The sequence below is a fragment of the Solanum lycopersicum genome, chromosome 11 (assembly GCF_036512215.1).
Source record: "Solanum lycopersicum chromosome 11, SLM_r2.1".
Lineage (NCBI taxonomy): Eukaryota > Viridiplantae > Streptophyta > Magnoliopsida > Solanales > Solanaceae > Solanum > Solanum lycopersicum.
The window spans coordinates 56,693,441-56,711,172 of record NC_090810.1 but is presented as its reverse complement, the minus strand read 5'-3'; the positions used below and the strand labels follow the sequence as shown (position 1 = coordinate 56,711,172).

Below are 17,732 nucleotides of genomic sequence, written 5' to 3'. Positions count from 1 at the left end.
TAAATATTGCTAAAATAAGTCCAATAAGTATTAGTTACATGATTAAACATTAAAGAAAAATTAAAAACTAGATTATATATTTTAAATGTCTAAATCAATGTAAAAAGAACAAATATTCAACATTATTGTCATTCTTGTTGTTGAATTGATTTATTTTGTTAGCATAATATTGATTTGATTTCGAATTGAGATTTATTAGAGTTACTAATATCTATGGATTATAACTTTTATTGGACCATTCAAAATTTAAAGTTTCAAAAAAATTTAAAAATATGTTAAAAGATAAAGATTGTGAAAACTTATAAGTAATAATTAGAAATCACATCAAAGTAAAAATTTTTATGTATAAAATAAATTTAAAAAATTATACATATAATGTCAGATTGATTTGGTCTAGAATTGACTTTAGTTAAAATCACAACCCAAGTATAATCGATTTACATAGCTACATGTAAATGTAAATATGTAATATATATTCATATATTATGAATAACTTATAATTGTGTATGTATAACGTATAACTGTGTATCAGAAATGTATATATATAATATATACATTGTTGTACAATATTCATTTTTCTTTCTTATTCTTCCATGGCTGCTTTTCTATTTCTTATTTTTTCTCTCCATATTATGCTTCACTCAGCGAAACCCACAAATAAGATTAGGTAGTAACATTTATGGTGAAAAATTAGGAAATAGAAAGGTATACAATACCGACAAGTTATATATGTCAATATTGCTTAGGAGCGGATTATTAGACATATTCTAGTTTGTAATATCATAAAATCTATCAAATTTTGGTGCGTCCAAATACATGTATCACGGGATACACAATGTCAAAATTAGGTGTAGTTTATTCTAGATACACTATGTCCAAGTGCATTCACGTGTATCATGGATACATAAACAAACTCGCTCGTATACCTCTCTTCTTGCTTGCTTCTCTCTTATGTATACGAATCATACTAGATATATACGTATACATGTATCTAATGTGTATGTATTTGAGATACATGATTATCTCTCTCGTGTATCTGGTATTAAACATGCATGTATCTATGTATCTTGCTCAATATGAAATATAAAACTCTTAATTAATGGTAAGATATGTAATTATACAAACTATAAATATAATTAGTATATACGATAGGAATGTACATCTAACAAGGTAATTTATAATTAAGTTATTTTGGATAAGAAATTTTGAACAAATAAATATTGTATCTGATTTTCCATTGACATACAAGTAACCAACAATTCAAGTTGGTTTGTGATAGCCTAGTTGCAAATGTGAAACATATAATGCAACTTTATAATTAATTCAAATACAATAATTATGCCCCAATATCAAATTTTTCTAGTTATTTCACTTTTCAACACGAGCCCAATACTCTTTAACAAGCATTCTAAATAATGATCCCTCTTTGTTTATCAACTTCTTTGGTTCATCAAACTCAACTAATCTCCCTGGAAAATAAAAAATGTGGGAATTGTAAGTTTCAACATATTATGAAGTAGATACTTTCTTTGTATCATCGAGGTTATAGCGAGATAGTTAGAATCCTTTCATTTTAATCAAGTATCTCGGAATTTGTAATATTGGTGCAAAAATTTCATTGTGGCACCACTGGAATTTTGAGATTCATACTTTTAAATATCGACCGTGAATCCGGAAATAGATGTCCCATATTATTATTTTGGAGTGTGACATAATTGTGACAAAGGAAGTGTGATATTATTGTTTGAATAAACATAAGTAACTCACCATCACTTATTGCCAAAACTTTAGTGTAATCCATAACTGTTGGAATTCTGTGAGCAACTGTTATGACTGTGCAGTCTGCAAATTCTAGCCTGATTGTTTTCTGCAGAATTGCATCTGTAGCATTGTCAATGGAAGCAGTGGCTTCATCTAACACTAGAATTCGACTCCTCTTCAACAACGCGCGTCCCAGACAGAACAATTGTCTCTGTCCCATGCTCCAGTTTGATCCATCTTGTACAACTGAAAGTATTGCACAAAACAGGAGTTGTAAAGGGTGATGTTGAATTTATAAAATGAGCTATATATATATGTTTACCTGAGGAATCTAGTCCCCCTTCTTTTTCTTGGACAGCCTCTCTAAGCTGACACTTATCAAGAACCTTAAAACAACAAAACTCTGTTAGAAACATTAGCTATGAGACAACATATATATATGTATATGTATAATGAACTTACATTCCATATCTGTTCATCACTATATTTTGATAAGGGGTCTAAATTGTATCTTACAGAACCTGTAAAGAGTGTAGGATCTTGTGGAATAATTCCAATACGCGACCTAAGGTCATGAAGCCTAATCGTTGAAATATCACATTCATCGATGATGATCTTGCCATCTGTAGGCTCAACTAGTCGAAACAATGCACTGATAAGAGTTGTTTTCCCACTGCCTGTTCTACCTACAACTCCAATCTTTTGTCCCCCTTCAAATGTACAACGAATACCTTGAAGAACTAATGGAGCATTTGGCCTGTACCTCACCTGTTTCAAAACAAACTTCCAATAGATTAGCATTGTTTTTGAACAGATTGACGCTTCTTGCTACTGATGAAAACACACCTTTAGGTCGCGAATTTCCACTTTGCCACAGGTAGGCCAACCAGGTAGAGGGTGGTTTGTTTGCACTAGTTCAGATTCTTCACTAGGTATTCTCATGTATTGTTCTAGCCTTTCTACAGAGATTATAGAATTTTCTAATGTGCATTGACATTGAACACACCAAACAAGTATTGCATTTAGTGATAGGCCATAGGAGAATGCCATTCCAGTAAGTCCTGTTCAGCAACAAGGTAATTCAATCTGTGATTTTCTGATACGCACAATTAGGCCTTAGATAATGTCATATATCAAAGCATAAATGGAACAAACCAGAGCTCCCGCTATGAAGAGATGTCATGCCAAGCATCCATGAGGACATGATAATCGTGCATATTGTCTCCAAACGTAGAATTAACCATTCAGTTGCTGAAAATGTATGGAATATTGGCCTAGCATTTTTATCGATAAACTCCAAGTTCTTCAAAAAGAAACGGCCTTCCTGTCCAAAAGCTCGAATAGTCATTATCCCAGAAATGCTTTCAGCTAAATGATTGGCGACTAAAGACTTTGTCGTTCCACTTAATCTCATCAGTTCTTTAGCAGAAGCATTATAGTACCTCTGCGAGATAAAATTACACATTTGAAGTAACTACTAACATTTGAAAGCTACAAGAACTTAAAAGTTATTACAATGTCTATTACCTGAACTGATATTGTTACGTAAATCATAAGCACGATGATCAGCAGGACCTCTGGAGCGAAAAAACACAGGATGGCATAGGTAGAGTATGAAATAATGATTGATCCAACAGTGTAGTTCAGTAAGAAAGGCAACTCAATGTCAACAATGCTCAAATCTGAAGATACCTGCATAAAAAACAAATAGATCAACCAAGTAAAACTAAGATCAGACATAGGATGATTGATCCAACAGTTTAGTTCTTACCCGACTAAGCATTCTTCCAAAAGGCGTCGAGTCAAAAAAGGACATTGGTGCAAAGAAAAGAGAGCTTGACAGTGTAGTGTAAACTGATTTTGATGCACCAAGCCCCAGCTTTACCGCTAATACGGATCTTAAAATCAGAAAGAGTATTACACTAAGGCCAATGACTGTGTAGACCCTGATTAACTTTAATCTGCTAACACTAGAATCTTGAAGGTCAATAGCCAACTTGTAGCTCTGTATATATTGCCCAACTACAAACATTGAGTGAACAATGACTGCCAAGGAGAAATACAAGAATCCTTTGTTATGCTTTAGATATTGTATGTATGGCTTCAATCCAGCGTCTCCTACTTCTCGTTCTTCTGCTTTGATTAATTGATCTCCTTTTAGAAAAACTACATCATCTCGTTCCTCGGAGGAAACATTATTATCAAACTCTATCTCAGCTTCCATAGGCCTTTTATTAGTAGCATGAACTTCTTGACATTTAGGATCAGAAGTAGTTTTTTGTGCATTAACTAGGTCCTGAAATTCTTCACTCTTTGTCAGCAACTCATCAAATGTACCGGATTCCATGATCTTCCCACTAGATATTAGCTATTAAAATGGGGATCGATTATTAACCTTTTTCATAAAACTAAAATTAACAGAGTTCTTCATGGAGGTTACTAACCAAAATAGAATCAAATGCTGGAAGAAATTCAACTTGGTGTGTTACCAGCAGCACAGTTTTTCCTGATAGAGCACCCATGACGTAATCCTGCCAAATCAAAACGCGGGATGTTGAGGATAATTTTCAATACTGAATATACTTTTCAATGAAGACAAATGGAGAAAACTTGATATAAAGTACATTAAACAGATTGGTCGAGGTATGTGCGTCTACAGCACTAAATGGATCATCCAAGAGGTAAATATCTGCATCCTGATAGAGGGCACGAGCAAGTTGAACCCTTTGCTTTTGCCCTCCACTCAAATTGTTACCTCTTTCTCCTATCTCAGTAAGATCACCAAATGGAAGCATCTCCAAGTCTTTCACTAGTGAACTCCTTTCTATAGCTTGCCGATATCTTTTTGGTTCCATATTTGATCCAAATAGGATGTTTTCTTGTATGGTCCCTGTCTGAATCCATGCTGTCTGTGAAACATAAGCTATCTTTCCATAAACATCAACCTGCAAAAAACAAAAAGAAGAAACAGTAACCTATTCTGATTACGCCGATACAGTAAGTATTCTCTACCAATACAACAAAGACTTACTGTGCCATTGATGTATGGAACTTCTCCAAGAATCAGAGACAAGAGGGTAGATTTCCCTGAGCCAACTTCACCGCATACGGCTAGTTTTTCACCATTTTTAATATCGAGATTTATGTCGTTTAACGTAGGCTTTAAAGTATTCATCTCCCAAGAAACATCAGTGCAGTTTATACAAATGTTCACATCATCTTGCCTTTTCTTCTTCATATCCCTTGTATGCATGTCAGGTTCCTCAAGAAATTTCACAATCCTCGACAGCGAAACCTTTGCTTCAATAAATGCCCCAACAACATCAGGGAGATTTCTAATAGGCTGCTGAACAAGGTTTATAGAGGCTAGAAATGTGAAAACATTGGTGACATGAAGAGGAACTCCAAACAAGTAACAAGCTACAAAAGTTGCAGATGAGACCAGAATAGGAGATGACCAAAACAGGACGAGGTAGTATCCTTTTTGTGTTTGTACAAATGAAAGCCACTTGGTTTCTTCTGATCTCAACTTGCTTATCGCGTCCATGAAATGTTTCTCCCAAGAATATAGCTTGAGAACCTTCATATGCGCGAGTGCTTCCGTGATTGCCTTTAGCCTTTTATCTTGTGCTATCATGAGGTTAGTCTGATACTTAAGCTGCAACTTGGATAACGGGGAATTCGCTACTACAGTTACTATTACAATCACTAATGCTGCTGATGCAGCTACCCCTATAGAATAGTACATTACACATAACACTAGGACGAGCTGAAGAAATGTCGTCCATATCTGATGAAACCAAAAGGGGAATTCACCTATTTTATGAGCATCCACAGTGACATAGTTCATTACCTGGCCAGGGGAATGAGTTTTCTTTGCAGCATTTAAGACATGGAGTTGTTTGTGAAATATAGCTGCAGTGAGTGAAGATTTTACTTGTAGTCCAATCAGTCTACTTCTGAAGAGCCATTGCCTCTCCGCTAAAGATTCCAAGCATTTGGCAAGGAAAAAGCCAGCTGTTAGAGCAAATCCTTCATACTTAAAGGATTCTCTTCCTTCAGCAACCTCGATGAACGTATGAAGAAACAACGGTCCTGTTGTCAGCGTTAAGACCTTAATTAGAGCAAACACCCCCGATATCAGGATAGATTTTTTGTGGCAGAGGAGTATTGCCATTAATATAGAAGGTTTTCCTAAAGGGTCTTTTCTTTTAAGCATATCCACTTTCTCATTGAACTGATCAAAACATGTTCCTGCTCCATCGGCTGATCTTAGATGAGGAACGTCTTCGTCCTCAAGAATCTTATTCTTACCTTTCTTCATTAGTGGATTCAACCACCAAAATGACAAATTCCCAAGAAATCCAGCATTTGCAAATGGAGTAATTCCATCTTGTAAAGGCTTATAACATGTCTCATCACATTCACTTCCCTTAATAAATCCAATGCAGAGCAAAAGTATTGCTCCAACAAAAGATAGTCCATTTAATAAATCTGTTACATTGCCATGATCATATTTAAATTTCCACATAGATGTTATGCAAAGAAACACTGCTAACAAGAATGCAGTGATTGAATAAATCTTCACTATAAGGAAAGTTTGTTTCTTGCATAAGCTAATGAATAAACTTACAAATAACCATGTAATGCCATGGACAACAAGTTCATATTCTTGGTGTTGCTCTTTAAGCTTCCATACTCCAAATACTATGTATCCTAAGCTCAAACATCCATTAAAAATGGTTGAAGAAATTGACAACTTAGTAATTCCACAAGATAATAAATTCCTCAATGATATCTTAAAAACTAGGAGAACTAACAAGAGGAACAATAGGAGGAAGTCAAGAGATAACAGAAAAATATGATTGAGATATGTATGTGAATTGAGCATTTCAAGAAAAGATTCAAGCAACATCAATAATCTTTACTTTGGCTCTTTGAAGAAACTCTCAACAAATCCTCCTCAGTCTAAGTTTATTTTTTCGTGAATCCATTAGTTTTTTCGTAGGCTCTATATTTATATTAGAAAATTAAATTTTTATTATTTATATCAACATGTGTTCTTATGGAGGTGTGTTTGGAATGAAGAAAAATATTCTCCATAAATAAAAGTCGGTTTGGCTCAGTTTAAAAGCTGATCAAACTGACTTAAAAGCTGGTTTTTGATTTGTTTAGCTGTTTGGCAATACTCAAAACAACTTATTTTAAGTTAAAAAAACTTATTTTAAGCCAAAAGTTAAAAGTTGGGGTAGGAGTGCTTTTTGTTTTCCCCAACTTATAAGCTGTTTTAAGTTGACCACATTTTTACCTTTTTGCCCTTAATATTTTTATACAATCTCCAAATTACCCACATAACCCTAACATCTCTTTCTTCTATTTTTCCCTTTTCACATGTAGATGATAAACAATTACTATTACTAATGAATGAAAATAAAATAAATCTTAAATCTTTCAAGTTCAAATTATATATTATCAAAATGTAAAATAAGTTGCACTAACTTAAATAAAAAATTATATTCCTCTTATAAATAATTTGTGATAATAAAGAAATATGTGAATGTTAGACAATTATTATTATCTATGGATGAAATTAAAATAAAATCTTAAATCATTCTTTAATCTATTCAAATTATATTTTAAAGTTGCTTTTATTAAGCCTATCCAAACGGGCCTTAAATATTATATCTTAAAAATATTTATATATAATCTAGGCAGATATTTAGAAGGCCGGAGTAGGAACGTGGAGTCCATTATAAAACTTCTTTTTATTTCTTATTTTTTAAAAATATATTTTGCTCCGGACAAATATATTAAAAAACAAATATTATTTTTTTCTAAAAGTAGATGAAATTTAGATGGTTGTTTTTGTTTTGGGGCATATGAATAAAATGATACACTCAGATAATTGACCTTGTGGTACACTCAAATGTTTTCACGTCACAAGCAGTAAGGAACTTCAATATAAAATGTTTAGAACATTAAATGAGCATTTAGTGATGAATCTTTAGGATATTTTATTTTATTTACACTATAGTAAAAGAGGCTAGAGCGCACTTGTCAACGAGGACATGTTTGCTTCTTTGAAATTACGTAAAAATATTATAAATTACTATAATTAATAATTTGTTATAAAATCAAGCTCATGACAATATAAATATAAAGAGATGAAGACAAGAGGAGTAAGATGGAAGATAAGACTTTCTTTTATTCAAGTGTATGTAAATCTCATATGTATCTGTATTACAATAGTGAATGAACAACCCTATTTATAAAGTGAGAAATCACTCCAAAGGTTACCATATTAAGTATCATAATAAATAGATACATTCTTATCCAAAAAGGTTCATGTCACCTAGTGAATATGAATGGTTGTTCATGTACCAACCTTATGGACTATCCACTTAATTCAATGTATTTATAACACTCCCCCTTGGATGTCCATAGATAATGTGCCTCGTTAAAACCTTACTAGGAAAAACCCTGTGGGAAAAAATTCTAGTGAAGAAAAAAGAGTACACATATCTTTTGATACGCACCATTTGTTGCCTCATTAAAAACCTTGCCATGAAAATCCAGTGGGAAAAAACCTCGATCAAGGGAAAAAGAGTGCCACGCGTATTGTACTCCCCCTGATTTAAACATCACTTAATTTCTTGTGATGATGTCTCCAATCTTCGTATATTGTGGTTGGTATATTCTTTTTTAAAGAAAAACCACACATTTCTTGAATATGGTGTGTCATTTATCTCAACCAAACACACTTTCAACTTGCTTCATGGAGGACTTTCATTTCTGCATAGCAACATTTGTTTGCTTCATTGATCACCGGGATATTATTGTGCCTCCACATGAATACACATAGCGTGGTTGAGATAGAGCTTTATGCGGATCAGATAAATATTCTGCATCTGCGTAACCAATCAATTTTGTTTTGGATTCCTCGGAATAGAATAAGCCCATAACTATGGTCCTTTGAGGATATTCAATCATGTGTTCAACACCATTTCAATGTCCTTTATCGGGGAGAAACTGAATCTTGCCAGTAAATTTACTGCAAAACAAATATCTAGTCAAATATTGTTAGTAAGATGCACTAGTGCCCTGATTGCACCAAGATAGAGTTTCATCACCAAGAAACTCTTCATCCTTCTTTTGAGATCAAACTGAATCATCATTTATGCCAAGTGATCTCATAATCATTGGGGTACTCAATGAATGCGATATATCCACATAAAATTGCATCAAAATTTTTCAGTGTATGTGCACTGTTAGACAGATATATTATTTGTCAAATTAACAATCTGTAGGTCAAGACAAAATTTTGTCTTACCAAGACCTTTTCATAAAAATACAAGGACAATTAGGGTCATTCTTTTGTACCCTTTTTCTTCCTTGACTATTTCAATCCATATAAGGATTCTTGAAGCTTTATTGGAAAAGTTTCTTTCAAACTCTTATATGCTTCAGACACCTCGATTGTTTCAAGGATTTTCATATAACCTTCATTGTCTAGCTAGACATTAAAATTATTCATTTACATGCATTCAAGTTTTCATATGTTGCCAGATCAAAACAAACCTCATTTCATCCACCAAAGGAGAAAACATCTCCACTAATGTCAGGATTTTGCGATAAACCTTTATGCCCCAAGGCACAAATCGTATTTGATATCTTACAGTTATACTATCGCATAATAATATATTTGTACCCCACTGACATTATACCTTGATTTATGGACTACCAGTCCAAAATGTCACTTTTCTAAGTGAAACAAAATATACTTGAATTGTGCATTTTACTTGGCCAACCATTTATCTGTTCACACTATATGACAGATTTGAATTCAAGATCCTCATCACAATTTATATCATTGAGCGCTATCTTATATCAAAGATACCGTCGACGGTTATTTGATATCGATTCCAACAAGACATAACTTATCGAGATCTCTTCATTTTATCAATAGAACAAGCAACACAAGAGAATTCTTGAAGAATCTTTATTTCTTCATCATATAAGTCACCTGAATTCTCAATCATGTTTGCATCACATTTAATCGGAATGGTCAATCAGTCATGCCAACTGATCTTTATTTTAGTACACTTATAATTTACTTTTACATGTGATTTCATCAGCATGTACATGTTTGTATGGAACAAACAAGAGGAAAAGTGGGGTAATCTTTTACATAAACATTTATAACCCTCTTCGGTTGTAGTGATTTATAGTCTCAATATTTATTTTCAATTCATCCGAAACTTAAAAAGTTTCTTTTGAGACTTACTACAACCCCAATATTATTCCTCTGATAATAGCACAACTCGTTAGAGCTTGCAATTAATTTTATGTACTATTTCATATTGCATGACACCATCTCTATGTTGAGCATCTCCTTCAAGGAGGAAATTATATTATTATTGTCATGGTCAAAATCATTACGAGCAAGACGTCTTTCTTGCTTTACTTTTGTTGTACCATAGGTACACAACCAATGACAAATTTGTATTGCCACACAATAATGACCACAATCCTTATAGGCAAGAACTATTTCTTTCTTTTGCCCTTTCGGTAGTTCATACCATAGTGACGTATAAAACATACAATACAATTAGCCATTTCTGCCAAATAAAATTTATTTCCTCTCAAATCTCCCGTAGAGATGAGAAGTGACATGTATCATTTTTTCTCAAACCTTCCATAGAGGTGAGTTGTGACATATATCCAACCCATAATGATTTTATCACATCTGGACCCATTCTCTTATAGAATGGTCGAGTATTCACGATACTCATTACAAGTCACATTCTTTTCAAGGAATGAAGCAAATTCAATAGAACGAATTTCAAGACTTTTCATCAAAGCCTAGTCATCATTATATCATCATTATGGTGCATTGACTCAAACTCAATGTCTTATCCATATAAGGCGTTTTACGTCATAATTCTATGGGACTTGAACCCAATCACGGTGCATCAAAACTCAAATTGATGTCTTACCTTTTTGGTGCGATAGAACTTGAATCTATCGTCTTATCCCCAAATATTTTTATTATGATGCATCCGGACTTTAACCTGATGTCTTACCCTTTTGGTGCGATGAAACTTGAATCCATCGTCTTACCCTTAACCAACGGTATAATAAATCGAAGTACAACATGACTCATCCTTTGAGTCTTTCAAAACAATCAAAATAACATTCAAATTCATGCTGTTAAAATTTTATACCTTCTTCTATTTAAGAAATTTTGTATAGCATGTCATATTCAACCAATAGTAGTATATGTCTTCGGTTCCTGATAATTGTTAGTGACTGAATACTATTTTATTCTAAATCATAAAAATATTCTAGAAAATACATACCTGATTTTATGCATATAATACTTTGATCTTCATAACGAGATCAACCAAAATATGAGTTAAAGAAAAAGTAAAACTCAATCTTAATTGGCTAGAGACTCGTGCTGATAACGTGTTATAAAATCAAGCTCATGACAATATAAATATAAAGAGATGAAGACAAGAGGAGTAAGATGGAAGATAAGACTTTCTTTTATTCAAGTGTATGTAAATCTCATATGTATCTGTATTACAATAGTGAATGAACAACCCTATTTATAGAGTGAGAAATCACTCCAAAGGTTACCATATTAAGTATCATAATAAATAGATACATTCTTATCCAAAAAGGTTCATGTCACCTAGTGAATATGAATGGTTGTTTATGTACCAACCTTATGGACTATCCACTTAATTCAATGTATTTATAACATAATTATAAATATATAAAATTAATATTACATGTTATATACATTGAGATAAAGAAACTTAGAGATATTAAAGTGTTATATATAATGATAATTAACCATTCAAAGTTTTAAAAGACAAAAAAATTTAATAGACTCTTATCTATCAGTGTCACGTAAATTACGATATGAGGAGTAATATATCTTATTTGAAAATAACATAAAAAGTATTATCAATCACAATAATTGACTCCTACAAATTTTTAAATGATACTAAAATTTTAGTTAAATCTTGAGATTTTATTGGTGCCACAATTGAGACAAATTTTTTTATAGGTGCCACAATTGAGACAAAAATATTACATGTATTATTTGAAAATAATATAAATTATAAATCATAATAAAATAATTATCTAAAATATTTAAAAATTACAGAAAAAAATATTTGACTCTCAAATTTCAACTGTAACTTATAAATTGAGATAAAAATATATATTAAATCCGTAATAACATAGGCTTCCTCTCCCTGTAACTCGAGCGGAATTACATCCAATATATATATATATAGATCGTCGAAAAAGAGTAGTAGGTATACTTTACTAGAGGCAATTCACATGCTCAGCAATCAGAAAAGAGAATATATTTTTTTTGTTTTTTTCTCCCTATAATTTCTATAATGATTATAATGTGGCACTTTTCACTAAATAAGAAAATTTGATTAATTTAAAACAATTTCAAATACTCAGTTATGAGTCATAAAATTTGGGATAATTTCAAATTTGACTATCGTTTGGGCATAATTATTATAACTATATTTTGGATATTTATAATTCATATTTACGATTTCATTTCAGATATTAAATAATAAAAAAAAGATCTCGCATCTCTCTCTGTCTCTCATCTCTCTCTCCCTCTTTGTATTGTATGTTTTCATATTTCTCTCTATAATTTCATCTCTTTGTATTTTTATAATTTTTGAGGTATTAGACAATTGTATTGTTTTATTAAAATGGAGTATTTAAGTTGCGTCGTGTATTTTCACATCTTTCGTTCTTATATCATTTGTATTTATTTGTTCTTATATTATTTATATTAATTTGCTCTTCTATCACGTATATTCATTTACTCTTTTATCACTTGTATTCAGAACTCTCGTAGCACTTGTATTTGAACTCTTTGTATTTTATTTTGTTCAAATGCTTTGCAAGATATACTTCAAGATTTTAGATATTTAGCAGGTCCAAAGCACAAGGTATACACATATATACATTTTCATATACAAGATATACTCTATCATTGTCACGATCCAAAATGAGTCGTGAGTGACACCCACACTTAATCTCCTAGGTGGACAAACCAAGGAATCCAAACCCCAACATTTACCAATAATTCAACTACGAATAACAAATGTGGAAGCTCCAACACTTATCAAAGTAACTAAATTCTAGAGTCTGTTACATATGATCTCCAAAACCTGAAAGTCATCACATCAAGGACATCTAATCTCCAAACACTAAGTCTAAGAGTATCAAAATGTACCAAAATACAAGAATAAAACGGTATGTGTCAGAAAACAAAGGACATCATGTCATGACCGAGAGAATCCAATACGAGTTTGAATGAATGGCTCACCCTGGGACCTGATATGCTGGAGATTGACTAGAGCTGAGGGCCAGTCAAAGTCGTTGGTATGCTCGCTGCACTCCATAAAAGGAAAAAGAAAACACAAGTAGGGCTCAATATAAGGTGACATGTACTGAGTAGGTATCATCGGCCAACCCAAAATAGAAACTAATATACAATGAACAATAGTATGAACTCAACTATAACACTTAACAGGTGATAAGCTACAAACAACGTGAGCCAGTGTCAAGAACACTAAAGTAAGTATGTAATAAAAGTCGACAATATCGAGATCATCCATGAGGACTCATGCCTCCAACTAAACCACTTGGGGAATTGAGTTCTTTGAGATTGAGTACATTCTGTTAATTCCATATCTTTTTCTTTTAATGTTACCGTGTCGGAACATGACACTTCGATCCAATTATACTGTGTCGGAACGTGACACTCCGATCAAAGAATATCGTGTCAGAAGGTGACACTCCAATCCAAGAATACCGTGTCGAAATGTGACACTCCGATTCAAGAATACCATTGATTTATCATTTATTATCACCACTTTCAATTCATTGTTATACTATTTCATCAAGCCTTCTTTATTCAAGGCATCACATCGATAAATAGGGTTCAAGAATATAAATCACACGGTCTCAGAATTTCAGACCAATCACAAAATACACAATCACACAATCAAGTACATAGAAAAATTCACAATATCATTCAATGCGTATCAATCATTATTAAGAGTTTACTATCAAATAGCTTAAATCATAACCTACCTCCATCGAAGAATCGAAGTCAAGCAAGTTATTTCTTCAATGTTTTTCCTTTTCTCAATGCCTCCAAATATTTCCAATCTACAAAGTATATATATGCATAATTTGTAAGTTAACGAGTCGATAAGCACTCATATTATTCTATGCCTATCCTAGAATAACCAAAAACTCACCTAATTCTATAATCAATTTCCTAAAATTCAAACCTAAAAAGTAAGTCTTAATTTTTCCAATTAGCATAACTTAAATGATATTTTAATAATTTGATACACCTAATATTTAATTACTTATCTTATTATATCAAAACCTGAATTATAATGTAAAAAAAATAATAATCTTAAACATCGAAGATGAATGTAAAGTCAGTAGCGTTAATATATCACTAAACAAATATGCATAATCAACCTATTCTACCAATTTAATATTACTATATTGTCATCCCCTCATAATGCCCATCATCCTGCCAATTTATTAGCCACTAATATTTGTCTCCCCAAAATTCTAAAGTCGAAATCATTAACAGAACCTCAATTGTTTTGTATCTTCAACCATTCACTGTCTAAACTTTGCCAACACCCCTTTTAGACTTTAATTTCTCTTATTATATTTATTCTTCGATATCGTGACACTAAGTAGTATATGTAAAGCTATAATTAGGCCCCCCACCCAACATTAAAACAATGCGGCTAGTTGAACACTTACCTCAAGGCACAATCGCATCCTCACGTCTTATGTAAGGCTAGTTACGAACAATTCAAATATCAATTTAGAATCTATCGAAAAATATTTTATCAAATAAAAAGTTTTAGTACTCAAAACGATTAAATGGGTCGTTACAATTATTTTCATATTCCATAAATTTAAGTTACTATTCAAATTTAAGCTAAAATTATATTTTCATTATATGTGTATTCAGAAAATACATATTATATTTTACAATATATGTTATTAACCACATATTATTATATATATAATCTCCCATCTACTACCCTATTTTTTTAATATCTTAATTTTATTTTACATATAAACTAAGTCACAAGCTCTCATATACTTTAAATTTACACCTATACCTAGTTTACTTTACAACAAATCAGATTCAGGGGCGGAGCTACAATAGCTGATGGGATAAAGTCGAACTCGCTGATTTTTTCATTTTATATTTGTATTATATTAAATTGTTGAATGTCTATATAAATTTCTTGTGAACCCATATTAACACTGACACATTTAGCCCAGTGATCACAACCCACCCAGCGAAATCCTTTGTCCTGCTTTATTTGGATAATTTTTAAATGTGTTATATATATATATATATATATATATATATATATTTATATAAAAAATAGAATGCATGTTTATATATTAAAAAAATTATAAAAATAGTTTGGCTAATTTCTAAATGCATCTTGTATATTAAGAAAAAACAGAATGCGTGTTTATATATAATTTTATTTTTTTAAAAAAAGTAGAATATCAGTATAGGTGTGTTTTATACAAAAAAAAAAAAATTGTAATAGCCGGGTTTATAAAAAAATTGCATTTTATACATATAAAAAAAAGAATGTGATGTTTATATATATAAAAATTAATAATTAAAAGTAGTTTGGATAATTTCTAAATGCGTTTACATATATATAAAAAAAATAGAATACGTGTTTATATATATTTTTTTTTAAAAAAAATAGAATATTGGTAAAGGTAGGTTTATAAAAAAAAAATGCATGTTTTTTTAGCTAAATGCAACATGGGCATTTTAAGCGTTGACTCTTTCAAGACATCTAAAATTACTGGGATACAACAACTTGTTCTATTAAAGATATTCAAAATATGTTATTTAATCACTTTACATATTATTTTACTTATATATATTATATTATTTTCCTACAAAAGATGTTTAATTGGACATCCTAACTATAACATAACTAGGCCTCTGTTGAGGAGGAACCAACTTCCTTTGCATAAGCTTGTTATGACCGTAGATGATGTTTTACATTGAAAATTGAAATGATCAATCTTCTCAAAAAAGCTATTTCTAGTTTTTGAAAAAATATCTTTTAGAAATATTAGAGAATGTTTAATAGTGCCTATAAAAATAGCGTTGAATAAAGTGAAATGCCAACATTAATAATAATGATGGCAATAGTTATGCTTTGGGAATGCTCCTTCATTTTCTATCTTTTCATTTGCCTTTGTTTTTTTTATCGTTTTTGTTGTCTTATTTGGGCCATTTGGGCTCATTTCTTCTTGTTTGTACAGATTTAAGTTGGAAAAATTACTTGGATTGGTAGATTTTAATACAAGGAAATTTTTAAAATGTAAATATTTTAATATTTAATAAAATTCATTAGCAAATACTTTTAATATTTAGTAAAAATATCAAAATTTTAGTTTATTAAGTATCTTGTTTAAGTTTTTATTTAAAGAATATAATTGTTAACTAACAAAAAGGATAAATTCAGGAGAGAGAATTTATTAAAAAAGGAACAATTGCTTAAAAGTCTCATATGCTATAAAAATTTAAAGGGAAAAGGGTTTGATATACCCTTCAACTTTGTCATATGAAGCTGTTATATCTCTCGTTATAAAAGTGACTCATATATGCCTTTACCGTTATACAACCGGCTCACATATACCCCTGCCGTTACAAAATGGCTCACATATACCCTTCATTTAACGGAAATTAAAAAATTAGTTTTAAATTTAAATTTATTACTTCTAATTTTTTTTAAAAAATTATTTAGGGGTATATATGATTCTTCTATCAAAGTTCAAGGTATATATTTAATTTTTTTCATACATAAATTATTTTTTGACTTCTTTTATTATAATTATTTGAGTTTCTTATTCTTATTTTGTTTGTTCTTTCATTTCTTAGTTTAAAGAAAAAAAATTTAAACTATTTCTTTTGTGTGTATTGTAATTTAATTTCGTATTCGAAAAAAAAAATTGGTCATCTACAATAAGTTTTTACAAGAATATTAGTGAAACATGAATAAATTTGATTATCAAAATAATAATTATGAATAAGTCATTGAAATTAAAAAAAAAGTCAAAAAAAAAATATGTTTGACGAGGATTAAATTTACTCATATGGGATTATATTTTTTAGAAAAAAATAATAAAAATTTAGATTAAAATTATTTTTTTTCCATTTCCGTTAGAGGAAAAGGGTATATGTGAGTCATTTGTTTACAAGTAGGGATATATATGAGCAACTTTCATAACAAGGGTATATCAGCTCTAAATGACAAAGTTGAGGGGTATATCAGACCCTTTTTCCAAAATTAAAAGTAAACACAAATTCAAAAAAATAAACAAAGAGAACTCATCCCACTTGTTCATCAAATTTCTAATATCGATTTTTAAATTTTCATTGATGATATTTATGTTGAAATGAATTCGATTAAATCACGTTTTTCAAATTTGTACTTTAGAATATTGTATCAACCTCAACAGATTGTAGTATTTTCATTATGCATGCTATTCTTTTTCTAGAATCATGTATCTTTCTTTAATCATATTCATATGTAATGACTAGATTATATTGAAATACAATTCGTAAATTTTTTGTAATACAAATAAAAGAAAATATATTTGGCAGTTATGTAATACAATTTTGATCACTAGGATACGATTTTAGTTTTACTATGAAAGTAAAATACCTATTTTAATTTAAATGGTAAAGTGAGCACATAAAATACAAAATTTGTTGATATACAATTATGATGAAAACATAATAAAAAGAAATACAAACTTGATGTCATTGAAATTGAGACTTAAATATGAAATGAGCACAATAAATACTCACATCAGTTGGAATACAAAATTGA

The 17,732-nt window shown here is 30.8% G+C and overlaps 1 protein-coding gene across 1 annotated transcript; it reads right to left on the bottom strand.

Annotated features, from left to right (window-relative positions):
• Positions 1-1,174: 1,174 nt before the first annotated feature.
• Positions 1,175-6,753, bottom strand: ABCC16 (ABC transporter C family member 16). Its single transcript, XM_069291432.1, has 11 exons — positions 4,793-6,753; positions 4,386-4,706; positions 4,206-4,292; positions 3,533-4,129; positions 3,289-3,453; positions 2,917-3,205; positions 2,608-2,822; positions 2,224-2,529; positions 2,084-2,147; positions 1,768-2,007; positions 1,175-1,469 (listed from the first exon to the last, which is right to left on the bottom strand). Exons 1-11 carry the CDS (start codon positions 6,674-6,676, stop codon positions 1,369-1,371), a joined length of 4,269 nt encoding a protein of 1,422 aa, XP_069147533.1. The 5' UTR covers positions 6,677-6,753; the 3' UTR covers positions 1,175-1,368.
• Between the last annotated feature and the right edge of the window lie 10,979 nt (positions 6,754-17,732).